The 27,936-nt window shown below is 47.0% G+C and overlaps 2 protein-coding genes across 12 annotated transcripts in view; one reads left to right on the top strand and one right to left on the bottom strand.

Annotated features, from left to right (window-relative positions):
• Positions 1-27,936, top strand: part of LOC105835120 (RNA-binding protein Musashi homolog 2) — a 109,490-nt gene that overhangs the window by 54,623 nt on the left and 26,931 nt on the right. The window contains exons 1-2 of one of the 8 annotated variants that reach the window (XM_036295430.1): positions 2,534-5,247; positions 25,631-25,748. The exons of 5 other annotated variants lie outside the window; for them this stretch is intronic. Coding sequence is in view for 1 of the 3 variants with exons in the window: in XM_036295428.1 (XP_036151321.1) it covers positions 5,216-5,247 (32 nt within the window). In the remaining 2 variants the exon portion in view is untranslated. Of the gene's footprint in view, positions 1-2,533; positions 5,248-25,630; positions 25,749-27,936 lie in introns of those variants that run through there. 2 more of the 8 variants (XM_036295429.1, XM_036295428.1) reach the window with 2 other exon arrangements.
• LOC118648898 overlaps positions 17,611-27,936 on the bottom strand; it is a 60,469-nt gene continuing 50,143 nt past the window's right edge. For 3 of the 4 annotated variants that reach the window (XM_036295435.1, XM_036295434.1, XM_036295433.1), the window contains exon 5: positions 17,628-17,750. In XM_036295435.1, the coding sequence (XP_036151328.1) occupies positions 17,628-17,750 (123 nt within the window). Of the gene's footprint in view, positions 17,751-27,936 lie in introns of all 4 variants that reach the window. The other variant, XR_004965485.1, reaches the window with a different exon arrangement.

Genomic DNA, 27,936 nt, shown 5'->3' with positions numbered 1-27,936 from the left:
ACAAGGATTTTAAAGCCGTAGAGACAGGTATAACTTGTTTCGAATACGGTTTTTGGACTATCGCGTTGGTGCGCTCAGCTATCCTCTCTCTCTCTCCCCCCCCATCTCTCTCACCTCGTTTGTATAAAATCAATTTAAATATAGTTCGTTAGCCGGACGCGTTGTTATCTCCCAGAGGAAAGAAACGCGGTTATGTAACGGCGACGAGCATCGGGAACCACCGAGGAGGCTGCCGGCGAGTAACGTCGCCGGTCGCACTATGCAAATTGAATTTACGTAATAAAATTGCGCGATTCCCTCCGTTGCGTCCCGGTCGGAGCTCAGAGCTCGGAACTCGCAGTGTCTTTACGGAAGCGACTCTTCCCCTACTGTTGCAACCCAGTCCTTCCTCTCTCTCCACCCGCCCTTCCCTCTGCTGCTCCCCTGACAGAAGCGCTACGAGTGCAGGGGGGGGGGGGGTAAAACCCCAGGTGTCTGCCTCATCTCGAGTGGAGTCGCGTTACAGGGTTGTGCCGGTGAGAAGCAGCATTTCCTGCCCTTTGTCTTCGACGATTCGCGCGGAAATCATTTGCTCGCGAGCGAACGCCGGTGTTTGTCCGCGGGTCTGATGCCAAATCCGCTCTCGCAACCGAACAAGCGCGGAACCACCGCGCGGGAGTCTTTCTTAGAGGGGGGTCGAGGAGGGGAAAGGGGGGGGGGAGCGGGGCGCGCGCTGCCGAGGATGTAAAATTACGAGGGCGAAGTCAGACTCATTCTCGGGTGAAAAGCGCATTCGCGTACAACCGTCTGCGTACACGTCAATCCGCAAGACGTGGCGCGTGCGTTTCACATCTCTCAACTGCATTATATTATGGCAAAGTCGATTTTCGTTTTTCCTCGAGGTATTCCCGCCGTACGTATATCGCAACTCCGTCGCCTTTCGTAAGTTTATTACGTTAGGATATTACAAAGTAAATTTTCTTACGACACATCGCGGAGACACGCCATCCAATATCTGTCGCAACGTCGCAGACGTCGCCGACGAGGAACGTTCGTATTTTGCAAGAAACGATAAACCCGCCGCCGACGAGTGCGGCCGTCGTAATGCCGGTGTAATTATATAATCGCGGCCGGCGTTCGGAATAATCACGTTGGGACACTTCTCCAGCGCTAATCAAACCCGATAACGAAACCCCAGCTTAGTGGCACCGCGTTTGACGTGTTTTTCCGAGAGATGAAATAATTACTACTTTAAAAAGTCCACTTCGACAATTACCGTCCGGTGCGATTGCGCGTTTGCAAAACGGTGAATTTCCTCCACGGGAGAGATAGAACGGGATGTTTCGATCATTCCGCGCCGCCGATTATGTTGCATTAAGTTCAACAGCAAGGGGCTCGTTTCACTTCCAGCCTCTACTGTATATGTACATCGCGCGCGCACGTTAGGTGCGTCCGGAATCTGACCGGTGCAACGATTTGGAGGCGAGCCAGGAGGAGGTGGGCATCCTGACCTGTGGCCCCGGTGTAACATTTACGTTGCATTTGCGCGCGATTTCTTTGCCGCGCCGGTAAGCGAGAACGAGGGCGAGGAGCGACGCGAGCGTGAGGACCGGTTACGTGGAGCGTTTGCGGAAAAACGGATCAAACCGACGGTTTCCCTGGAGCGTTGCTACATTGCACATCCTCTCCGAGAAAGAGAGAAAGAGAGAGAGAGAGAGAGAGAGAAAGCATCCTGCAACCCGCACACGTCCGTACAGCATGTTATTTTACCTGCTCGCTTACGTCTTTCCGCCCTCAATTATGCAAAATCGCAGTGGCGAGATGGTACATTTTCGTGAAGCACGCGGATATACGCGGTTAAGCCGTCGCTTTTACGTCCCGAAAGGCGAAAGTGTTCCGCGGTTGCTTAAAATTGCTCGGCCGAGTCAAGGGAGCAAGCGGTTACTTCACGGGGGATTACGATCGCGAAGGGGGTTGAAGGCAGCGGCGCTGTCGATTTTAAGATCAGAGTCGGACGAGAGTCGAGTGGAGAGGATGACGCGCGCGATACTTGGATCTGTGACTCCGATCTTGAAATCGGCATCACTGATTAAAGACACCCAATGAGTCGTGCATCACAATTCGAGTCATAATTTGTGTCGTAAATATGCTTTTACTTTATTTTTATCGGTTTGATTGATACACAGAAAAAAATTGGATTATCAATTTGATAATCATTGTCTTATATATAAGCAAAATTTTACACGAAGAGAATTTTCTTTCAAAATTTACCCTCAAAATCTGATAATTGCAGGATAATGTGTGACCTCGAGAAATTTTACTATACTTTTTAGTAAAATTTACTATATTTTTAGTAAATTTTGCTGAAAGTATAGTAAATTTTCCTATATTTTTGGTAAATTTTACTAAACAGCATAGTAAAACTCCTCGAGGTCACACATTATTCCACAATTACCAAATTTTGAGGGTAAATTTTAAGAGAAAATTCTCTCCGTGTAGAGTCAAAATTACTATAATAAGCCCGAGCCAAGGAAATAAATTATGAAAATTTTTACTAAGTTTTTTAACAAAAATCGTAGTAATTACCATAGTATTTACACTACTTATGGTATAATTCTCTGAAATTTCCTCTTATGATCCATAGCTACTATCGTATATAGCAATTTTTGATATAAAATTTTCTCATGCATATAAAATGCTCTTTAAAGAGTTTCATAATCTTAAATTTCAGCAAAATATATTACATTTTTATTTCAATATTGTGATAGTCATGTAACGAGCCCAATACGATTGTAATTTTAATAATAATAATATTAAAAAATTCTAATTCCCGGTTCGAAGATATTGTTATTCTCCGATAGACATTTCTCTCTCTCTCTCTCTTTCTCATAAAAATTATTTCTGAGTAAAAATAAACATACTTTCTCGATGAGGCAATACAAAATTTCTTTATGTTTCTGTTCCGGATTAATAAACTTTTGAAAGATTTTACATCCTCACTTATACACAATGAAACCATAATTGTACTAATTTGAAAACGTTCTTATCTATAATTTTTAATCACGTACAACGAGAAAAGTAAAATCCGCATTGAGAGACGACGAGGAGCGCACGGTTAATTCGACTTTGTTTCGCACGCGTCGACCTGACGGCGCGTGTAATCGAATATTTCATTCGAGTTACATTTTCCACGTTTGCTTACGCATATCGCGCAGGAACGTGTAATCGCGGTTATTGCATAACCAGCGGCGTCGGGCGCTGCAATATCCTTTCGCTTCCACGGTCTCCATACTGGTTTCTTCTCTCGCCGGGCCCACGTTCCTTTGTGTTTCGCACGCACCCGACCGGATTTGCAACAATACCGGGACGGCAATTTTCTCGAGTCGTACCTCGCGAAGACTATCGGGAACCGCGAGCGCGGATCCAAAAGGGAAATAACTCTGGCGAATTCAGCTGTAAATTGCATGCATCTAATTCTCTGTTTTTAATCTGCGCGGAATCGCGCACTCGGGCTCCCAGCTGCCCGTATCGTTTAGCAATCGGAAAATGATGGGGATTCCGTGATAGCTCCGGGACACCGTGTATAATACGTCCGCTTCGGCCTAATTAAACGTTCGATATTGTAAAATTGATTATGCTCTAGGTGCGGCATCGGAGATTTTATCTACTATCAATTTTCTACTATGTAGCCGGGGTAGGAAGAGGGGCAGATGCGGCCGTTCCGGTTAATTGAAGTCTGCTATTAATTAGCAAATATTATGAGATACACCTTCATATACGCAGGAATATCGCAACTTTTCCCTATGTTTGTAAAAAACAATTTAAACAAAACACGAGCCGCACGAGATAAAAACTGCGAGATTGCGCCGATAATACGGAATGACGGTTTATAATCCGATAAATCGTCGGATGATTTAACTCCGAAAAAACGTTGAAAACCGGACTGTTTTTTCGGATTATCAGTTTCCGGGAACCCCCCCCCCCCCTCCCCTCCCCGCCGGCGATTTCGAAGGTCGAGGATTCACACGTGAGAGGGGTTCCGTTTCGTTCGATCGCGGGATCATCTCGCGATTATTTCCCCCGCGAACTTCTCGGACGTCCCCCTCCCCCGTCTCTTTGTCCGAGGAAGCCCTCGCCTGGGAAATTGTGGCCGAAAATTGAGCGCCACTGCGAGAAGTACGGCGGCGCCGCCATACGCCAGTCTTTTGCCGGAGCGAAGGGCAGAGCAGCGAAACTGCGAACCGGCGGGATATATCGGTACACATTCTACCATTCCCGTCTACACGACGCGCGTGCACACACACGTGCGAAACACACACACGCACACGCACACGTATACATCACGCGCACGTAGTACGCGCGGCTGCCGCGACCGCGTAAGGGTGCGCTAGCATTCCCCCTCGCGTCCCAACCTAACCTAACCTAACCTGCCTACCCCTACTCCGCCGTCTGGAGTCCCTTCAGCCGGCCGCTGATCCCCCATCCCCACCACTTCCCTCGGTTGGCACTCGCTCCCCCTCCCCCCTCCCCCCTCCCACCACGATCCGCGTAGACGACGGCGGCTGGCTGGCTGGCTGGCTGGAGCGCGTTTACACGTACAGCTGCCATACATCGCCGCGCTACGGACGTGCGCGAGGTCCGTCGCGAGAGACCCGAGACCGCGCAGCACATCGACGCCGTCGTTCCTGTCTAGCGCCGCGGCCGGTCGGGGTCGACCGCTAACCTAAAAATCCACCGAGAGAGAAAGAGAGAGAGAGACGACAACGCACCGAACGCCGTCACCGGCGCGCGAGTTCCCGCGAGGTGTAGTAGACGCATAAACCGCCGCGCGCCGGTTGTTCTTTGTGCGTCGCCACTGCCGTGCGCGTGATCCTTTGTCTGGACGACGAGATCGGCGTCGTGGACCGGTGTTCACTGTTTTTCCCCTTCGTACGTGTTCCTCCGCGACTGTGTGTGTGTGTGTGTGTGTGTTTGCGTGCGTGTGTGTGCGCGCCTCTGTCCGTCTGTCTCTCTACGCGCCGGACGTGGATGTTCGTACCTGCCTTAACCTACCGCGACCTTGAACTTGTGTGCCTGTGCCTGTTCCGCGGCCGATCGCCCTCTCTCGAGACGACGACGACGAGGGTGGGAGAACGAGGGAGAAAAGTGAGTGAGAAAGAGAGACGACAACGACGACGACGAGGAGGAGGAGCGTGGGAGACGCCGGCGACGTCGGGATCCTGGAAGTTCCACGAGAATGTTCTCTTACGCGGCCTTCCCGGCAATGGGGTAAGGATCCAAGTTTTTCCTCTCTCTCTCTCTCTCTCTCTCTTTCATTCTCTTTTCCTCTCTTATTTGTCGCGCGGCACCCTTGTCCGTAGTCCATGCGGAAATCCGGCTTCCCCGACGAGCCTTCCGCTCTTCTTTGACGCCTGTATTCGCTCGCCTCCCGGAGGATCGTCGTCGATCCCGAGACGGCGAATCCGTCATTCCTCCTCCTCTCCCCTCCCTCCCTCGCGCGATTTTCCGGAAACATCCGCTTCCCGGCGACGCGTTTCTACCTTGTTCCGAAACAATGGATCGGTCTCCCGTCTCATTCCCTCCCCGCGCTCTCTCCTTCTAACCCCCCCTCCCCGCCGGCGCCGGTGATCCCTAGAGCGCGAATTGTGACTCAGGTGAGAAGAAACGACGGCACGGTTTCGCGAGGAAATCGACGAACGAGAGCCTCCCTCGTCGCCGTATCGTAAATCCTCTGCGAGGCTTCTTGTGTCGTAGAAGCTGCCCGTTTACCGTCTTCCCCGAATTCCCCCCCCACTTCCTTCCCTCGGTTTGTTGTTTTTGTCACGCTCCCGGCACCGGGTTCCGATCCTCGCTTTGTGTACGTACGTATGTATACATCTATCTGCTCTCGGCGCGGCGTATACCTCGTTAAACCGTATTTCCTTCGTGGAAAGTATGTTAAACGCGCAAATACCACGTACCGTTACTAAGCAGGAACCTCTTCACCGCCGTTCGGACGGTTAAGTGAAGAGTTCGGTCCTCGGCATTATTATTTTTTTTTTTTGTTCCTTTCTTTCGCGACGAACGTAACGCGCCGCCTCGGAGAGCGTCGGGATTGACGCCTCGTCAGCGCTGCCGTCAAACGCTCTCGTGCCACGCGCCTTCTTCCCGCGCGTTAGACGCTTAATCGGGGTGAACGGAAAAACGTAATTTACGCCGATACGCGGCGGTGCGTGCGCGTGCATATACGATATGGGTGTGTGTATGTCTGTACGTGTGAGACCGTTTATTGACGGGAGCGTGTGTTTGCGACACCTGAAGTACGTTCGGCCTACGCGCTCTCCACCTCGTTTCCTTTATCTCCGCGACCGCTCCTTCTTCCCCCCCTTGCTCTCGCGCGCGATTTCCGCCGCACTCTCTCTCTCGTTGCTCTTCCGGCGACGCCCCAGGATTGTACCCGGTAGACAACAGATCGCTTTTAAATCGATTCGATGGGCCACCGGGATCAAACCGTCGGCCGTCACGCCGATCTCTGTCTCCGCGAGGGGAGGGAAAAGGGAAAGGAAAAAGAAAGCGGCGATTTTTTTTCTCTCTCTCTCTCTTTTTCTTCCTCTTTCTCCGAGTCTTCGCTCGCTTCTTTTCGTTGAAAAGCTTCCTTACGTTGTCCTGGCAACGGGATGTCTGTCGCGCCGCGGCGGGGCAGAGAACACGAGACGACGAGCTGTCACGATCACGTTAGGTTAGATTAGGTTAGCTTAGGTCGGCAACTCCTTCGTTTCTCTCTCTCTCTTTTCCTTTCTCCCGTCCGTCCGTTCGCCGCGAGATCGGGTCGTCATGGCGACGTCAAAACAAGACGCGGAATATAATTCGCCACGGATGCACGGGAAGATCTTGACAATCCCGCGTCAACCGCGACTTGATAGCGAATGCCTCCGTTAATATTTCATCTTAGATTCGCGTCCGCGTCGGTGAGAAATGTGCCGGGGATCCTGCCGGGCCCGGCAGCATCCTCGCTACGTGAATTTTCTCGAACGATTCCACCCGCTAAACTCAGGTAGACGGTTTCCTAGACTCTTTCTTGTTTTTTTTTTTCTTTTTTTCCGGGATCAGATCTGAAACCTTAGAACGGATTCACATTGGCAGAAAAGCAGGAGAACCACTGTTGTGACGATGGTTCCGATTGGCTGCCGCTTTCCTGCCAACGTGTAAATCCGCCCTTGAGATATTTTATAAAGGACATAAATTGCGAATATTAGATCGGTATGTGAATAATACGAGGAATATAAAGTACCATGATGTAAGAATACAAGATGTAACACATTGTACATATTGTACGAGGTGTAACATGCAGAAAAATTTATTCTCACGCTGCGAAAAGCAGATTCTCACTCGTCGTTTATTTGAAACAAATAAGATTTAGTTAAAATGAACTTCTCTGTACACGCGAAAAAATATGCACTTGAATTAAATAAGTATCGCTTATTTTAAATAATGGTAAAGTTTATATTTCTGTAAATGTATCGTAAGTTCGTTATAAGTAACAGATTTACTTGAAATGTATTCCGAGTCCTAATAATTTAATACGTCATTTAAAAGTATTAAGTTAAAATAAAAATTGAATTTACTTATTACTCTGACTTTTCTTCAATTTAATTTTACAATATCTTTCGAGAAAGTAAATTCTTTTCCAAGTATACGATAATGAGTTTCTCTGTAATCAGATACTTTAAGACGGTTATCAAGAAAATATTCTTTATTGAAGATAACCGTTACTTTTATTAGAGGGAACAAAATAATTTGAGTAATCGCTCCTCTCGGAGATAAAATAAATATTTGTACGAAGCAAAGCTCTGATTGGTGCTTTACATATTCTCGGGATTGTTGCACCTTCCATTAGATCGAAGTCGAGCTTATCAATAATTTCATATCAATTATTAAATATGTTTTTCAACGTACTGGCTGGGATGATGTTTCTCGCAACAAGTTCTTTGTAATTTTTTAGAAATGCTTGTAGCATCAATATCGAAGCTGACGATCAAATTAATTTGAAATATTATTTCTAGCCTCAGTTCTGATTTGCGATTACATTTTGCGCAATAACATCGGAGCGCAGTTTATATATAAATAACTGAAAAATATATTTTTCTTATTTCCTGTTTTATAGAGGATATGCATTTACAAAAAAAAATGTATTTACATGTACACGATTTTCATTAGCGCAACCGCGATAGTATTGGTAATTTGTGATAGAACAAATTTTTTTGTTGTACCGCAATTTTTTTTTTTACGCGCGCATAGCGGAGTAGCGAACGATACGCGGAACGACATCGGGAACAACACGGTTGTTCACGAAGTGGATCCGCTTCGCGTTTCATCGTCGCGCTCGGGTTTCGCGTGTGTTTACGTGATTTATTATACCGTGCGCATTCGCGAAATTGAATGCGAAAACGAGCGCCTCGCGTTTTTGTTCCGTCGTCGGGACGGACAAAGGGACTCGCCCGCCGCGGCCTCGTCCCCCCGGTAAGGTAACTTTTGCTCGACGTCGTCGTCGGGAGGCCCTGCATCGAAAACGACGCGATATCCCGCGACTCTTCTCGATACAGAATTCAGCGCGCGCAAAAAAAAAAAAAAGAAAAGAAAGCCGGAAAAGCAGACGGCAAAATCGATCCCGTCGTTTTCCAATGACATAGACCTTGGTCGGTGGCGCAGCACACCGTCGGGCCTCCCTCGCTCCCCCCCCCCCACCCCACCCCCATTCCTCTCTCGCATTCACCTCATCTTCCGGAGTTGTTCGCTTCTACTTTTTCACAGCTTCTCGTTTTCCCATCTGATTGCCTTCCTCTTTCTCTCTATCTCTCTCATTTCTTTTTTTTTCCCCTTACGGCGATTGAAAGCAGTGCTATGTTTGTTTATTTCTTCCCCTTTGCAGAGTCAAGATAAATTGGATATAAGTTAGATACGTCAAAGTACAAAGTTTTATTACGCTTGTTTCGCCGCGACGCCGAGCCGCGAATTGGAATTAGCCGTTGCTGACTAAACGCTAATTTCGACGGAGAGAAGTCGCAACGCTACGCGAGACGCGTTACGCAAAATTATGCGGCTAAGTATAAAGGTGCCTGACTGTAACGTATGGAGATTTTATCGTTTGATCGGCCATTACGGAGGCAGGATAGTGCATATAACGTTACAATTGCGCGGTTAATCTCTGATTGCATTTTAGTCATAGGACACCCAACTAATTGGAGTAACGAGCGGTCGGTAAAATGTTGCGAGAGGAGGGACAGAGAGAGAGAGAGCGAACCGCCGGAACTATTTTGCTGTTCGTTTAAAGCGCGGCGTGTGGGATGATTCCAGAGCGCGCAACGCGGAAAATACCGGCGTGACGCAAAAATTTTGCACGCGACATCTGGAAAACATATTACACACACGTGAATTTCTAAAAAGATGTTAATTAATTCGCTGCTTATCATTTAAATCGATATGCAAAATATTAAAGGAGGAAAAAAATAGGAACGACTGGAATAACGAGAGTTACTTCCCGAGATACTTTTTGAAATGTAAAAATAACTTTGGAACCTCGCAAAGTTGACTCGCGCGTGGCATGGAAATAATTATATGCACGGAGAGAATTTTCTCTTAAAATTTAATTCCTCAAAATCTGGTAATTGTAAGATAATGTGTGACCTCGAGGAATTTTACTATTTAGTCAAATTTACCAAAAGTATAGTAAGATTTACTGTACTTTTAGTACTAAAAGTACAGTAAATTTTAATAAAAAATATAGTAAAATTCCTCGAGGTCACATTATAGGTTTGTTCTTGGTAGCTGCACTGCTGTACTGGTGCAATAAGTTAGAATGAGAAAAAATATATTTGTCTTATTCTAACTTGTTGCACCAGTTCAATAGTGCAGCGACAAAGAACAGGCCCATTATCCTACAATTAACAGATTTTGAGGGTAAATTTCAAGAGAAAATTCTTCATGTACGATATGTAGAAATAAGTATATCGCGCAAACCGTCTATTTAGTTTACTTCGCGTCGCGGTTCACGCGCGTGCGTTCTTTTTTTTTTCCTATTTCCATCGAGTTATTATGCGTTCCGAGACGAATGTCTCCAACCAGCGATCACTCGGTGATCGATTAACGACTATCGAGAGATTTATCGTTGTTCAGCGGAACGCGCGCGCGCGCGCGCATGGTCCCTTTTCCTCTCTCTTTCTCTCCGCACTTCTACTTGATTGGCGTTGATTATTCCCTCTGAAACGATATACACCTCAGACGGGAGAGGGAAATCATTCCGGGCCGGGGACCGGTTGACATTCGGCTGACGAAAGTCCGAAGTCTAACGCGAAACCGCGGCGCCTAAGCCGGGGATTCTTATTTGATCGAATCCGTTTTATCGATCATAAAGCTGTCATGACGACGACGACGACGGCGACGGTATTGCTTCTTGCGTAATGCCACTTGGAAACGCGACTCGCGATGATGGGGGGGTATACCTTTGCCGAGCGTCGAATTACACGGCTCGCTCGGCAACACACAACGTTCACATAATCTCGTACTCGGAGCAGCCTCGCGATCGATATTATGCAATCACGTGACGGCCGGGCGCTGTGTGCGTTTCGTTACTGCAAAATTCCTTCGCGTTTCTCGCATTCCTGTTTACTTGGGGAAAATAGCGAGGCGCGTCTTCACTTTTTTTTTTCCTCCTTTTGCTCCTCCGCACGGTACGGAGGCACGCTGATCGACTTTCAATAATAACGCGACAAATGGCAGCGATGCGGCGACCCCGCAATCAAACGTATTGCGTTAAGGATGGATGAGTGATTATTAATTTAGCCTTGACAAAATTAATAACTAATGGTAATCAGTTGACGATGGTGAGGTTGGTCAGGCTCTCTCTCTTTCTCTCTCTCTCTCTCTCTCTCTTTCGCATTGCCTCGCGTGGATTATGCGAGGCGAACTATCGATCGGAGCTGCCGTTCCTGATTATCATCGGAAATCGCTTGGCAAACGCGCATTTTTCAACCGAACGTGACGTTGAACGACGTGCGTGTGTACACGGCTCCTTTCCTCTTTTCCCTTCTTATTTCTTCCTGAAGTGCACTTTCGAGGTCTACGTGCAATGACGCCTTCGCGCCTCTTTTTACTCGTCCCCGGCAAATGTGCATAACGAAGAGGGGGCGAAGGGGGAGGAATTGCGGTCGGTTGTCCTTTGAGAAAAGTCAGGTCGCCGCAGCCGCTGGAAGCCAGTTTTTGACCGCGCGCACCTTTCCGCTTCCCTCTTTTTTCCCCCCGCCCTCGAGGTTCGACGCGATGCATTTGTCCTGTCTGCAAAACGTCCCGTTTTAACGAGCGAACTAGGCAAAAGGGTGGACGGGGGAGGAGAGAGAGGGAGGCGCGTGTAGTTCGCCCCCGATATCGTTTCGCCGCGAATGATTTATGAGGCGACGCGTTTTTTCCTCCTCCCCCCCCCCCTCCTCCCCCGCGTCTCCACTTGCGCGTGAGGGATTAGTTGGTTCGCGGGGCGAAATGCGTATACGCGAACGGTTAAGATCGACGAGCGCGCACGCACGCACGCACGCACATAAATACACGCGTCGCGCGTTGCGTGCGCGTTCCGTATTTCGTCACGCTCGTCTCTCGCCCACCGGCTCGCCGATCGCTTCCCACACGCGTCCCGGCCGACCGACATTTCGCAAAATAATTCGTTAAGTCGCATAATAAACTTTCTCGCCGCGCCCTTTCGTGCGAACCGAGCGCGAACCTGGGATTTTTTTTTTTACATCGGAAAGCGTGTCCCGCCTCGCGCGGAAATGACATCGCGGCCCGCGATTATGCGGGACTCGCGTAATGCTGAAAAACAAACTCGCTGCTGTATCGCTCGCGCAAACACCTCGCTTGTCCCGTCCAGGTGGAGGGGGGGAATCAGTTGCATTAACCGGTTTTAATTAACTCAGCCGCGCGTACACGCCGTGTGGCACGTGGAAAAAAAGGTCGTTGCTTTATGAGTAATAAAATGTAAATGAATGATATCACGGGCGCAACCGAATTCATAATAACTTTCGTGTTCGTCAAATGAGCAGAATTCAAAAGCCTGGCGGCTACTTCGGTACACGAATACGTGGCGGCGTCGAAAGAAAAAGTATATTCGTGCAAAATGCAAAGACACACAAGACCGAAAAGCTCTCCGAAAAAAAAAAAAAGATCAAGCGAAATTGAGGTTTGACTCGGGATATTTTTTACATCAGCAAGGAGAAAAGGAATCTATTTTTTTTACATTGCTATAAAAAAAACAATACTCGTATCTTAGTATAAATTTATATACGATCGTGGCCTGAAATGAATTATGCAGGCGATTATTTGTTGACGCGAGAAAAACCAGGTGACTGGGTCGCAAGATCCGAGTAACGCGCATAACGTGCCAATAAACAAGACTCTCGCTGCAACGTACGCTATTTTCTTTCTCTCGATTTCATCTGGCCTCTGATTGAGAAGGTGCCACAGTCCTCGCGAACGAGACGCCAAGGTCGAGCATTCCTTCACCTCGCTCGATTTTTGCCTCTTTATTTGCTTCTCCGCTCGATGCGCCGATCTCTCTCTCTCTCTCTGTCTCTCTCTCTCTCTCTCTCTTTCCTTTTTGTTTCTTTCCTCATCTCTGTTCGATTCTACATGCGACGGTCTCCGGCTTCTCACAGATTTCTCTTTTATTTAGCGTCTCTTGGTACGTCCTTCCTTCCTTCCTTTCTTCCTTCCCTTCTTTTTCGAAAACCGATACCTTGGAATAATGAGATTTTACTTTGTTTCTTTAATACTGCTATCTCAAAGAAAGAATAACCTGTAACCCGAGTCTACTCTTAAAAAGAATACGTGAAATGTATGTAAAGTTATGAAGAAATTATACGATTTTCAATGGAAATGTAAACATTTCCATTAGAATAAGTGATGTATTAGTTAAATATTTTAATTTTTGCACTTATACGTGCAACTTTACGTACTTTTCTTTCGATGACTGTCAGGCACGACATAATAATTCACATATAATAATTTCATATTTCATGATTTTATTAAATGAGAAGTGGATATTGCACAAAATGCTACCTCAATTAATCTTGGAAATTTTTCCGATTTGGTTTTCCCCGATCTGCTTTTCTCCGATCTGATTAATTTAGTCTCTTGTGCACAAAGACTTCAATCAATCAATCAATAAGTTTATCTCTTTTAACTGTACATATTGTTGAAGAGATTGCTTGCCAAATTAAGACTGTCGATTAGCGAAGAATGGATGCTATCCATGAGCAGAAAGTCCTCATAATATCGTCGCTAAGGTATATTCGCGAGTCTGGTTTTATCTATAATTAACGTTAATCCGATTGCTCATTGATACCTAACTGACAATTGCGGTGAATTATTCACTTCGATGTGGATTACGGTGCGCGCGAACGCACCGAAATTACGGATACAGATTCGCGTTTACGAAGTCTCCTCAATTACCGCGGTAATGCGCATTATTTATGCCCTGTTTAATAATTCTTAAATTCTTCCCCGTTCCTCTTACATCACGGTTCGCGGTGCAAGCTATTGAACTTTGCACCGACTCGAAGTCCATGCAAAATTATCTTGGCGAAAAAAAATCAATTTTTGGCATGGAGCTTTATTTCAGTCGTCTGAAATTAGTGTTGGTCTGTTTGTAGTCTTGAGAGTGACTTCCTTCATTAAGAACTCAACGAACAACATAATAAAACGACGTCGTGAATTTTAATGGTAGTTGTGTTGACCGAGTTACCGTTATGAACGCAGGACAGGACAGAACAATATTTCAGAAAACTTTTTACATTCAATAACGTGAATTAATATTCATGGAAAAAACGGTTCTCTGCTTAAAGTATCTAAACATTTTGCCGGATACAGATCTAAAAACAATTTTGTTAGATTATTTACAATATGTAGGGCGCTTTTTCACCGTTAACAGTTAAAATGTCGAAACTTTTTGCAGCATTTTTCAAATGTCATTCATACGTAATTATTTCCTTTCTATAAAATATTATTTTGAAATCTATTTGTAAGTAAATTTCTAAATAGTTGGGCGACTTACTTTAATTATTTTTTTCTTTTACTACGGGCAGAATTGTTTTTCCATGTATTTCAAACGATGATGAAATACAGATATGTGAATAAATATCGTATATGCGATATCGCGATCCTTTGTTGAAAGCTCAGCGCACATATAGAATCCGCGATGGGTTCTGGAAGAATTCCGAATAGCCGACCCGTGGTCCCAGGGGCTCCAAAATCTTTGCCAGGTGTGCGGGAACAGCTGCTCTCTCACCGCGTTGGGGATATGTGCAAAACTTCTTTCTATACGCGCTGGCACGAGATGCATTTTATTTAAAGATGACGAATGCGAAATAGATTTATCGCCCTGCTGAGGCGCATTTCGCTGGCCGTTTCTCCGTCGTTTTTCTTTCCGATCGTAATGAGGCAGTCGCGTTCTGATGCAATGTGAGTCGTTTATACTTTTATATAAATCATGAAATGCAAAAATATCTAACAGTAATGATCATTAAGATTTAGTAATCTTTACATAAAATACACACTGTAGCAACTTTTGTATAATCTAAAGTAAAATTTAACGATATGCCTCACTTTATTTAATATATAATATTATCTCGTTAAACATTTTTTTGTAACACAAATAATTAAATTATTAATTACGTAGAATTTTGGAGACCATAATGTAATGTGAAAGAAGAAAAAATCATACGGTAATCGCAGTTTTGTTGAAATATCTAAAAATTTTGCTAGATAAAAGTCTGAAAATTTTTTACTGAACTATTCAAATAATTATGTAGGACAAAGTGTGTGATACGAAATAATGCTACAAAAATTTTGTCCCATAATTATTTTGAGAGTTCAACAAAATTATGGAGAGTTAAACTTTTAGATGCTTCGGCAAAATCTCTCTTTCCGAAAGCTCACGCTCGGATTTTTTGGTCAAGAGAAGATTTTCGAATTCAAGCAAAATTTCCGAGAATACGAACGACGAAAGTTCACCGATCCCCAAAGTCAAACACGAAAACCGTCTCGCGTAACCTGCTTCGTTTACCAGCTGGCACGGTCTCTTCCGGTACAGGAAACGTACAGTTGCTTCGGAAAGTGTCTAATCGTGTCTGCCACACGAAACCGCGACGACTCTCCGAGGGAAATCGAATTGAGTACGCCGGCCGTTAACGGGAAACGGGGAATGCATTTTCATATCCTGTACACGGCTACGTCGAACGAAACGTCGTCGTCGATTAACGATACTTCAGTAATTAAGCCGAGCCGAGTTGATTACGACAGAGCAAAGCTATCCTGCCGATTTCACGCGCGGAATCACGCGACAGTGTGTTATGCGATACTCTGCGAGACGCGCTTTTCCGCGACTGTGTGTTTACCGCTTTCCGCGCGGGACGTTGCAACTTGCGCAACACACACGTACACAACCGCAACCGCAATTCTATCCCAGCACTGTTGCTGGAAAGCCGACACCGACCACATCTAACGTGTCCAAGTCCGCGCGGCCAAATCGGCTACTTTCTCGCTCGCTGGCGCACCTCTTTTTCATCCGAGTTTCCCGCTTACCTTTTTCGCTCTCGCTTTCTACAAATGTATCTGCGAGGAAATACGTTTGGTACCGCAGTAAATTACCCTCGGAAAGTTCCGTACAGCCAGAATTCAGGACTTTGCGTGACTAATCGTTTAGTCCTTTCAGTCTCTCTCTCTCTCTCTCTTTTCCCTTTCTCTCTCTTTCTCTCTATGCGTGTGTGTCAATGTACAGTCGTTGTTTCACTTTAGTAGTTTACACGAGGATGACGAATTCGAGGAACGTGCCGCAACTGCACGCGCTTCTATCCCATTGATCGATAATTTCGAGGAAATCTCGGGCGCAGATTGCCTGCGAATTAAAAGCTAACAACGCCGTTATCGAGTCGCCAATTATACTGTCACGTTGCGTCTGAAACGAACGAGAGGAGAGAGAGAGAGAGAGAGAGAGAGAGAGAGAGAGAGAGAGAGAGAGAGAGAGAGAGAGAGAGAGAGACGAAAAAGCGAGAGAAAAAAGCGTCGACGCAACGAGTTCCGTGGAAGTGCATTCCGTGCCGCATCGTGCCGTCGCATCTGCCGAAGGCAGCGTTGTTGCGACAGTAGGCAGACAGACCAGACCAGACCAGACCAGGCCAGGCCAGGCAGGCGAACAGGCGGCCTGTTCGACCCACAGTCCAGAGCGGGATCGTTGTACGGGCGTTGAATGGGCTCTTTGTGCCGGCCCGACAACGATGATGATGATGACGCGAACTGCGCCGCGCCGCCGGCTTCTCTCCTCCAGGCCCTCTCTTCGTATATCGATGGCGCTCGGCGAGCGGCGTTGGGCGGGAGGAAAGGGTCAAGCCGTTAGTCGAATCGCGTGCCAAACTGACCCCGCCCGCGCGCGCATTAGATGCAGCGCTTGACGATAGTCGATGCAGCGATCTTCTCTGTGCCGCGTATACGTACCGATCCTTCCCCCCTCCCCCCGTCTCTTCTCGCGCATTATTGCGGGACGGCGATCAACAGCTGTCGCGTGGCCGCCTCGTATGGGGTGCGATAGGAGGGGAGAGGAGGGGGGTAGAAAGGGTCTCTGCGAGACTGGATTCATCGCGAGAGCTACCACCTGGCCCGGCCGGCGCAGACCGGCACCAGGGCTTCCATTAACCACGTGGCGGTTACCGTAGTGGAGTATACGATCCGATTCGAACCCCGGTCCTGATGTGTTTCGCACCACCTTCTCTTGGTCTCTCTTCCTCTCTCTTTCTCTCTCCCTCTCTCTCTCTCTGTTTCTCTGCGCAGCAAGTCGCCGTATATCGTGCACAGGGCCATTAGGGAACGGACGCGTACATCAACCGTTCTTGTCTACGTGTACCAGGAACCCCGGGCGAACGTCATTGTTGAGAGATAACAGCGAATTATACGGCTCTTTCACGAATGATAAATTCTCAATTTCCACTTTCGGCCTCAAAAATAAAAAAAGAAACAAAGCGCGCGCAGAGAGGTTCACCGAGGAATCTTTTATTAAAATTATAATGCACCGGAAACGAAACATTATTGGACGCGTACGCACGCACGGGACGGCGTTAAATATGAAACAAAAATCATATTAAGCACGTAAATATGTCCAGCTTAAATATTAACATGTGACATATCCGCGTTTGTGTGCGCGCGTGCACGTGTGCGTGTGCGCGCGTGTGCCAAGGGATATTATTCCCGCAGTTGTCCGCTAAACGCGTTTTATCCGATTAAACATAAACGGCCGCTAAAATCCCGCGGTACCCTGGAAATGGTATGCGGTATTTTTGCATCGTACCTACCGCGCGCGAGGGGTAGGGATGGATCGATTCGTAAACAAACCCAACGGTAGCCAAAGAGACGGACTCTCACGTGGTCACCCGCGCCCGATTGACGTCTTCCGCAAATAATGTTCGGTACTGCGCGCGAACGAACGACACCTTAACAGAATTGAAGCTCGTTTTATTGACTCAAGAAACTCCCCTCGTTAAATGCCAACGTAGTTACAATGCATTAAAATAATTGCACGTGAATTCGGAATAACGGATTAAATACGCGCGAACAGGATTTCTTCCATCTCTTCTCGATTAACAATCCTCTCCAATCACATTGGTCCTGTTACCGTCGGCATCCAGCATCGGTTCGTGTCTCATCAGTCTGTAGCGATTGTCCAGATGAATGGCCGGTTTCAAAGGGGTTAGCGTTATAAACTAAAACAGATACGAGAATAACATCTTTAAGAATGCAAATTTTTTGAAAAAATGACTTTTGAATGACAATTAACGATCTTAAAGTTATGATAAATGTCATTATGTAGGCAAATAACGATGAACGCGTGAATTTCATTATATTATTTTATACATTTACGTATGACTGCGCGTTAAAATTTCCAATAACAATTATACGATAATTAATAATTCAAAGCCTCGTGCGGAAATATTATTACAACAATAGCCGGCGAACAAGGAACTGAATAATTTCATTGACTGATTGAATTAATTTGAAAGACCTCTATTGTCAAGTCATCGTTATTTAACAGTTCTTTGAATATTGATCGACGTCTTCTGCATACCTGTCGAATTTCATTAACGTTCTCGTTTAAATATGTCGAAATTTCGCGAGCGCGTCTTACGTGACTCTCTCGTCTTGACGTGACGCGGAATTTTTAATGAAGGAATAGCGAGGACGCGACGGTACACATTATCGTCCGAAAGTCGACGCGACAGCCGTTGCACCAGTGTCGTTACCGAAAATCCCGTCGCTTCGCAATAAGCCGCTTACCTAATGTACTCCTGTCCTCCCTCGCAAACCCTCCGTCTACCCTCCGAGCTACACGAAGTTTCACGTTGCGGCTGTCAATATTAAACCAAGCTGCCGTGCCGTCTCGAGTGCCAACGGCGACAATAGTTCACAGAGAGGACCATTGTGACCTTGGTGAGAGACGTCGTTTAATCATTCGACAGTCGCGAGGGACGAGAAAAATCGCCGTTTCGTGCGCCGTACGGCAATGCGCCCGATGAACGGAGAATCATCCATAATGCGACGGCAAAATGGCGTATTATTTTTTCCTACCCCCATTCGTTCTAATTTATTTTTTTTTTTTTCACGGTGAGCGAAGATGTGTTATTATTCGAAGGGTCTTGTTTGTCTCACGTTCGCGGGCAACTCGGGGGGCGACTGCCGGCCCTTGAATCGGCGACGTCGCCGTCATCGATAAGAGATTTTTCGGGTCCGAAAGCGCAAACGACGAGGACGTGCCTACGTGGCGTTTTTCGTATTTACCTCCCCCCCCCCCTCTCCCTCCGAGTTCTTTTGTGTTCGCGCGCGCGAAGGGATGGCGCGCGATGAAAGGCCCGGACCGAACAAAAAGCACAAAAGCTATCTCAACCGGAGCAATGGCCGCCGACTTCGCACCCTTGTTACTCCTTTGCCCCCTCCCCCCCTTTCTGCAAAACGAGATTCGTTGTAGCGTTCTCTCGTCAGGTCCCCGCGAGAAAAAGTCGCCTCTTATTATTACGGAAGTAACGACAGTCGAAGACTGTCAGTAGCCGCGAAGGGGCGAGTCGGGGTCGCGCTAATTAAGTTCATTCCGACTTGCCGTCGCAAATCAAGAGGAACGAAACGATCGAACGGAACGTGCGCACGCCCTACTTCTGCGCCGCGGGCTGAATTTTCGCCCGTGGGCGAAAGCGTGACGACAATCGGTTTTACGAAACGGCATATCGGAAGCACAATCGGCGACGATAACGAGATTGGAGATTGGCAGCGGAGAGGAAGGAGACTTTGCCTGGAAGTTTCGGTGAAAGGCCGCGGAGTCTTTGCGAGGCGTTTTCCGCGAGAACGTTTCCGTAAGAGTACGAGAGAGAAAGGAGAGAGGAGGAGGGAATGCAGCACCGAAGGGCGTGCGCAACATCGCCGAATATGGATTTAATGCGGCACGCGGCAGAAATCGAATTATGTCATTAGAAGCCACAAAGGAGACATTCGCGCGGAAACCTTTGCAAAACCTTCCCAGTAAGCCGAATGCCTGACCCGAATACACACGGGTCTTCACCGAACAGCTCGTTCGATCGCGCCGGTGGTGCATTTTTTTTTTCTCTTTTATGGTTTCCGCCACGGATCGGGTAACACAATTGCTTCTAAAAATATCTCTCTTTTTTTTTTCGACAATTCAATTCGACTCGTTGTAACAAAAGAACGCACGGAACGAAAGGAGATTCGGTTCAACTTTTTTTTTTTCATTCGATTAAACGGCGGCATTCGACAGGCAAAGAGACACGGCGCTTCCTCCTCGAAGTGCGGTTGTTAATCGATCGTTGTTTGCGTAACTTTCCCTCGGCACTTAATCTGTTTTCGTAATTAAAGCCTTAAAGGCTCGCGAATAACGCCCGAAAATCGCACGCGGCACCGTTTATTCGGCGCGGCCCGGTCCCCATAAATTTTCGTTAAAGTTAATTGAGATTTAATCAATCCTCTGTCTCGTCCCAGTTCTACTTTCAGGCACAAACGGCTAAATCGTCGGCTAAATGTGGTTGGCGTTAACTAATTATTATTTACGAGAACAGTTCAGAAAATACATATAATTCATAATTTAATAGTACGGAAATAATAAGAATAATCTTCTTTCATATTTGTGACTAAACTTTACGTCATTCAGAACTATAATCGCGTGTGCACATGTGCACGCACGCGCGCGCGCGCACACACACACACACACACACACACACACATGAGGCACGTATTGCGGGCGAAGAGGTTGGCTCGCTGTTTGCTCGCCGCATAAGCTCCCGACACTTTGGGAAATGTTCGTTATACGTGTGCCCTGAATCGGCTGATCAGATTCCGATAGACTTTGCACTAAATATCTAATATCCGGCGAGAAGCCGAGGCACGGGAGATTTACGGTGTATTCTCGTGTCCCAACTCCGCGCGCGCTCTCTTATACCCTATATATATTCGTCGATAAGTCGTGTCGCTTCCATAATACACGTGCAACGTAACTAAAACTTGACACCTGACGCGACGATGTGCGCCGGGAGCGCGCACGCGCGCACAGTGTTGCTCTCTGTGTTGCTTGCTGCAGCTGCTTGCAACTTTTCAATCTCGTGAGAAACGATAAAGTATCGAGCCCGAGCGCCGGGGCGTTTATACGACGCGGCAATAATTCAAGGGTATTCCACGTGAAAAGTTAGCGAGGCGATCGCCCGTCCGCCCGCTCTTGAGAAGCGGGTTTCGCCCCGGGAAATAGGGGATATTTAATTTAATAAATAATATAAGGCGGTGAACGATAATACCGTCCACTCTGTCCCTCCCCCCCTCCTCCCTGCGTCTCCGATCGCCCGGAAAGATTAAAACGCGCCGGATTCCCGGAGCCGCTACGTTGTATTTCGCAGACCCGCTGTCTACCCTCTGTCCCCCTCCCCCCCCCCCTACGGCGTATTGATCTCAGGGGGATGATTTTTAAGACGAGTTTCGCGCCGAGTGCCACAGATGGCATCACCTTGCAGCCGGCGAGTTGATAGGGAGGCTCTCAAAATTTATTGTTTGCGCCGTCGACGTCGGCATTCTGTACTTTGTCGTAAATATCGCGGATAAATATGTTTCCTGGTACGGGATTGTTTACAAATTAATAACGGGCAACAAACTTTCCCCCGATACACATCCCGCCGTGTTTTCGATTAATGTTGGTATTTGTACATTACATATTTGTATATTTTATATATATATATATATTTGTACACTATATATTTAGTATTAGTATTGACGCACGGCTTATTTGCATCCATAATTTAGGGTAAGAGAAACAAACGATAACCGAGACGCGGGGAGGAAAATAATAGCGGTCGTACTAAAATATTTTACCGGTTTTGCGACGGCGACCGCGCGACAGTCGCGAGATAAAAATTAAAAGCGGGAATATTTATCTTGTATAAAGCTCCTCTTTTCCCCCCTCCCCTCCCGCTTTCCCTCCTCCAGCACTTCGCCACGAGTTTAGCTCGCGGCAAGTTCGTATTAACTTCGTACTTGCATTCCATAATAATTAATAAGAGACAGACATAAATAAGGCGAACTTTCTAAACGTACAACGTACAAACTTCTGAAAGCTCACTTTGCGGGAAGGCGTTTTTATTATCTCCCCGCGTAGCCCGGTATTACGAAGTTTGGAAGGGAAAAAGGTCCTTACTGCACGCCGCGCGATAAAAATATGGAAATGCGCCGGCTGAAGCCCCACCATCATCGCGCGTTCATCTCGCGAGGTTTCGAATTTCCGAACGGGACAGGGACGGGGGGGCCTTCGCGTTTATTCGACCGACAATTTCACAAGGTATAAGACCACACGGTTTTTTCGCCGTGGGATCCACAACGTTTTCACGAGGAGGAATATGACCGTTGATGAAATATTACGCGACTTTCTTCCGTCGTGCAACGAGACGGTGCGAACGAACATTTATCGCACCTCCAGAGACTTGTAGGGTTTAACGCCACGTGACGAGGCGAGAGAAAGAGGTGGGGGGGGGAGGGGTGGTTTCCCGAACGACACACTTATCCCGATCGCGAACGTTTGACGATTATGTCGCGTACACGCCGCCGAGGTTATTGACCAGGAAGTCGGCTTCGTCAGGGGAGCTGGGGTGGAAAGGCGGTGTCGACGACGCCGGCAGCGGCGGTGGCGGCGGTGGCGGTTCGAACGAGGGGGACGGAGAGGGTAGCAACCGAGTTCGCCCGCTGTTCTCTCAAAAGGGGTAGGAGTATTACAGATCTGCAATACAGTCGCTGTTCCCTTTTGCATGACTGTTCGCGGCTGTGCGCTTGTACGTGTGTGCGCGCGCGCGCGTGTACGTGTGTATTTGCCTCCTCCTTGGAAGGAGGCATGCCGCCAGCGGGGAATGGAAACGTTTTGTTGCCGTGGGAGGGCGAGAGGAGGAAACGGCGGCGGCGGCCGGCGGCGGGGGAGAAAGGGGAGGAGGGAGAGCGCGGTGGTTGCGAGGGGGAGTGATGCCGGTGGTCGGGCCGCAGGGTGGTACGGAATCAGACGGATCCGCAGGTGGTTCTCAATCCGCCGCCGACCTCATGCACGTCGTATTTGAATCGCGAGAATTCCCCCTACTACCTCCTCTCCCCTCCTGCCCGTGAGGCCCGCAAAGCTCCGTTGGCTCTGTTTTTTGCGACTGAATTTGCATTTTTATTCCGCGCGCTATTCTCGGAAGCGCGAAAGGGAGTTACGAGGTGAGTGGCAGTCATGCAAGCCGCGCAGCGTAATCCGCGATGTGTTACGTCATTGCAATTGAAAATGCCAATGGCATCTAATTTGTCATGCCGCTGATGGTCACTGATGCCGCGTCACGATGAGTTTCTCTGCGAGCGCCCGCGCGCTTATCGTGAATTCTGAATTGCCTCCTACCCTCCCCCGGTGCCATTTAATTACATTCGTTCATTTTGTTAAATTGAATATTTTATCGAACGGCTCGCAAATTAGCGGTAACGAGCTTTTGAATTAATGGTATATATGTTATAAACGAAATAAATTTCAATTATCCCAACGGCGATGCGCAAAGAATTTTCCAAAATTTGACAAAAGTGGAACATTCGACTTTCATCAGCGATGTGCGATAGCGGGGGTGTTAAAATGCCCGTGAAAAGATGCTCCTCGTAATCTCCGCGACGGACTAATATCGAGCTTAAAATCTCATTATGCTCGCAAGTCATCCTCGATCACAATATTAGAGATAATGAAATTTCTTTCTTTATATAAAACAATATCAGCGGGGGCACGCTTATGTCGTTTACAAGTTTACGAGATCAGTTAAGCGCGCGGGAGCTACGGCAGGGGAATGGCCAACGTCATTGGGTGTGCATGGGATTTTATCACTTGGAAATTTGCCGATAAGGCGATTTAACGTTCAATAAAAGGTTTAGCGCGGGCATTCGTTCGAAAAACTTATCCTGTCGGGTACCTGCATTCCGACTTTACAATTCTCGACTGTGCCGTTTCCGTTATCGCAAGATTTCCTCTTTTTTTTTTTTTTCCCTATTGCAGGAGAGAGAGAGACTACAGATAACATCTCTCCGTTATTTAACAAGATTTTTATAAAATTTAATTGACATACGGACCACGTAACGAACCTTTTCGATCTCTGCGATATCAATCGCGAGCCCGATCTCTCGCAAGATCGTAGGAATGAAGAGAATGACCTGACGTCTCGCGCGTCAGCTAATTCGGGGGTGGCTCTTAGCGTTTGACGGACACTGCCGGGAGGGCGGCCTGAGGTGTTTCCTTCGGAGAGCGGGATTAGCCAAGTCACGGACTGGAATTTCCTCGATCCTGGAGGAGTATCGACCCGACCGGTTGCCCGGCGGCGGCGGCGGCGGCGGCGGCGGTGGTGCGGTCGAACCCCCTTCCGCGGCACCGGGAATAACTGGCCGCGCGTAGGCAGCGCGCGTGGGCTCGCCGCTGCTGCTCCACGTGCATTACTCGCCTCCACCGCCGGGAAAATCTCCCGGATGACCCCGATTTTCCACCCCCGGGTGGAACAACGTCGCGGGGGGTCGCGTTATCCCCGGACGTTGGGATCGCACGCGATTTTCGGCGCGATTTCCTCGATTGTGGCCCCACGCCACGTAACTCCGTTACGGTTATTGATTTCATTGTGCTTGCATTACGTTACATACATGTCCGAGCAGCGCTTTACGCGTCTAATGGATTTGGCAGCGCGAGCGCACACGCATCCCCGATCTTTAATATATATATATATCTTTCCGTCCCTTCTCCTTCCTGAATTTATTGAGGATTTTTACATAGAATGTTTTGGGCGTCTTTCCCCTTGTCTCTTTATCTTTAGATTTTCTCAATGGAGTAGCTTAGATTAGATGAAATTTTCTGCAGTGTAATTTTTAGCGCACATATATCTATATATATATACATACACACGTGTAAATCAATATGTATGTGGAGTTGTACGATTGCCAAAAGAGGAGGCGGGTTCTCTCGAAATAGGGCCATTAGTACCATAGTAATTTTGATAAATTATATTCCTTCTTGTAGAACGCTGATTAGTTTGCAATGCGTGCTGCGGTCCTAAGTGTTTAGTATACGATTAATTGTCAGCTTTGTCTCCGACGAGAGAGACCGACGGAAAGTAGCAAGAGAACGTTTGTGTGAGCAAATAGGGATCAAACGTCGCCATGTGGTCGGTCGTTGTGTAGTGATATCGCTTGTAGTGTGAAAAACTTTTTTTTTTTCCTTTGATCTGCGAGTCTTTCTTGGTAATTTATACACTGAGAAAAAAAATGTTGATTTGACTAAATTTTTCAACTTGATTAAATTTCTTCAGCAAGTATTTATGCATTTAAGTCAAATACATAAAATACTTGAACTCCCATTTAACTACTTATATATTTGACTGAAATACATAAATAGTTGAATTGAAGAAATTTAATCAAACCAACAACTTTTTTTTTTCATTGTAGTATATTGGCGATACGCACACACTATATGTGTCTATGGTAGTGCAAGCGAAATGGTATAGAGAACAATTACATATATATATTTATATATCGCTTGCATTTGATGCTGTTGTTTTCGCGTTTACTTGTTAAATATACGCGCAGTATTATATTGAGTAGTTGATTAGCGATCGATGTGTTTATTATACACGTTTATTAGTCAAGCGTCGCCACTTATTAGCATCTCGCTTCTCTTTCTCTCTTTCTCTTTCTCTCCATATTACGTGTACGTAATTAAAGCCGCGCTCTCTGTCCGACAGTCGTTGCATCGTAACGTTTTCTTAACGGCGCGTCGATCGTCGATGCTCTTCTTCTGCGATTATCAATGCGTTATATCGCGAGATAATTTTTCATAAAGAAAAGAAAACTCGATTCGGAGTTCCCACGCGAGACGCGCGGACTCGTCCGTCGCGATCGGAGAGATTTTTTTTTTCTCCCTCCCCCCGCGAGATAGAGCTACCCACGGCGCTTTTCTCGGCGAAAAGAGGAAAGGCGGCGGCGGCGGCGGCGACGCGACTTAGAAGACATCACGAGGCACCACCAAAGTGGTTTCACCTGAGAACCCCTGTTGTCTCTTTTTTTCAAGGATGCAGGTACGATTCCCGGTCGCCGGGCCTGCTGGTAAAATCATGCCGGTGGACCACCAGGTGCGGCCACGAGCGACGGATCATCGGTGACCATCGGGACGCGGTGCATTAACTCTCGTGAGTTCCCTTCTCTAATTGCCAAGAGAGACCCCCTGACTCGAGATTCAGGTAAAGAGAGAAAGGCAAAACGACGCGCTGGTCGTCGCGCGAGGTTGCTGCTGCTGCTGCTGCTGCTGGAGCCGGTGGAGGTGTTGCCACCCCTCCTCTCCCCTTCTCTCCCCTTCCCTCCACTCTCGGCTCGGCTCGGCTTGCGGCACCAATTGGATGCAAACGAATTCGAGCCGGTAACTTAAATTACCTGCTGATTATCATACACGCGTAACCTCTTGACCGCCGCGATATTCAAATCCCGAGTTCGCAATATTGCACAGCGCGCGCTTATTGTTTCACGTTGTGTACTCTTCGTAACTACGATTTACTTTTCTTCATACATATTCTATATATTACGCGGAAAGTAAACGTGTGTGTTCGACGATATCGTTGATAACAACTATCAGAAGACTCAAACCTCTTTTATGAGTAGTGCTCTGTCTTTAAATGTGTGTGTGTGTGTGTGTGTGTGTGTAAAATAGTTAAATAAAGTAATTCTAATTTTAATGAGAACTTTTATTTAATATAAATACGTTGCTAGAGAAGTTTCGACGATCGAAAACCGATCGTACGGTCTCACATCTACATTATAGATTAGAACATTCTAAATTGTACATTCTATGTACGCGCGCGAGATGTTGCGTTATCACGTCGATAGTAAGAGTAAAAGGAAAGATCGTCTAACAATCGTTAGCGATTGTATCGTGATTGTGGCTTACCATCGAGGTTACAAGCTTCAAAGTTTCTCGATGTCAGAGCTTTCTCGCGTGTGTTTATATTAGTACAAACATTAATTACAAAGTAGGGTATCGCTCGATCATGTGCCAGCAAGGATTTCACGTCGACTCGTGCCATTTTTCCACGACATTTAACAGGATTCGTTACTCTTATCGCCATATCGATCGCTTTCACACATATGTCTCTCTTTCCTCTCTTTATCTTCCTTCCTTGCCTTTCTCTCTTCATCTGTTTTCTTGTCCATCGCAGTTACTTCTTTGGCACTCACACGAACACACGCGTGTATGTATACGTGCACTATTTTACTTTTGCTCCTCTCCTTCTACTCTTTTCCTCCCTCTCATTTCCTTTCTTTTTACTAGAATCCTGAAAGTAGGGTAATGCTTTTGTTAAACTATAAAAAGTCAAACGAACATGTATATAGGGTGTTTCAGATCTCGCGAGCCAATTCTTATCTGCGGCTATCGAGAGAGAGAGAGAGAGAGGTCACTTAATTGAGATCAATGATCAAGAATTAAGGACCAGTCGATTTCGATTGGTAAAAAATTACCGTTTCTTTTCGTCTCCGGATTAATTAAGGAATTCGCAAATAGAAGGTCTTAATAGATCCAGGACACCGTGTACGTAAAATGGCGATGAGAATCATCTTGGAGTGACCTAGATTATGGACCGTTAGATCTGGTCGAATGGCGTGTATGCATAGTGCATTGTGCACTGTGTGTGCACGTACTGTTACAAACACTCGTACACACACACACACACACAGACACGGCGAACCCGTACACGACGCGCGCGTATGTTTAATTGGCTCCCCGATAACGAATTTGTCTACAACGTCCACGAGCGGGGAACTATATACGAAACCCGTACGAGCGAGTTTCCGGCGGTGACACGTCCGACTTTTGCAAACGTTATTCCTGAGTTAATGCACAGAGGACCTCAACTCTCTAACGACTTTCAAAGCGGATTAATGCCGTCCGTTCCTTACCGCAGAATGGAGGATATAATAACGCGCGCACCTCTCTGCTAAGCTAACGATATTATTAACTGGCGTCTTTGAATTATCGTTTATCGTTGGTTGATTTTTATCGGACTCCGTCGAGAAGAGGTGTCGAGGAGCTCGAGAGACGAAGTAAGAAAATAACGTCGTATTCGACGGAGGGAACGCATAGGTTTTTCTCTCTCTCTCTCTCTCTCTCTCTCTCTCTTTTGCTTTACTATCCCATCTAGCTGTCTTAAACTCCCCTTTGAGAATCGATTCCTTCGTACCGGACAATTAGATCGTAACGATCGACCCTGTTGCTCGCTTCAAAGGCCACGGCTGCTGCCGTCGATTGTCGTGCCGGCGAGAGATCAAGGAAAATACGCGAGCGGAAATTGCTGAGATCGTAGAAAGTCGAGCGATTTTCGTAGCGCA

This window comes from Monomorium pharaonis, chromosome 1, assembly GCF_013373865.1.
Source record: "Monomorium pharaonis isolate MP-MQ-018 chromosome 1, ASM1337386v2, whole genome shotgun sequence".
NCBI lineage: Eukaryota > Metazoa > Arthropoda > Insecta > Hymenoptera > Formicidae > Monomorium > Monomorium pharaonis.
This window is presented reverse-complemented; position numbering and strand designations above follow the sequence as displayed.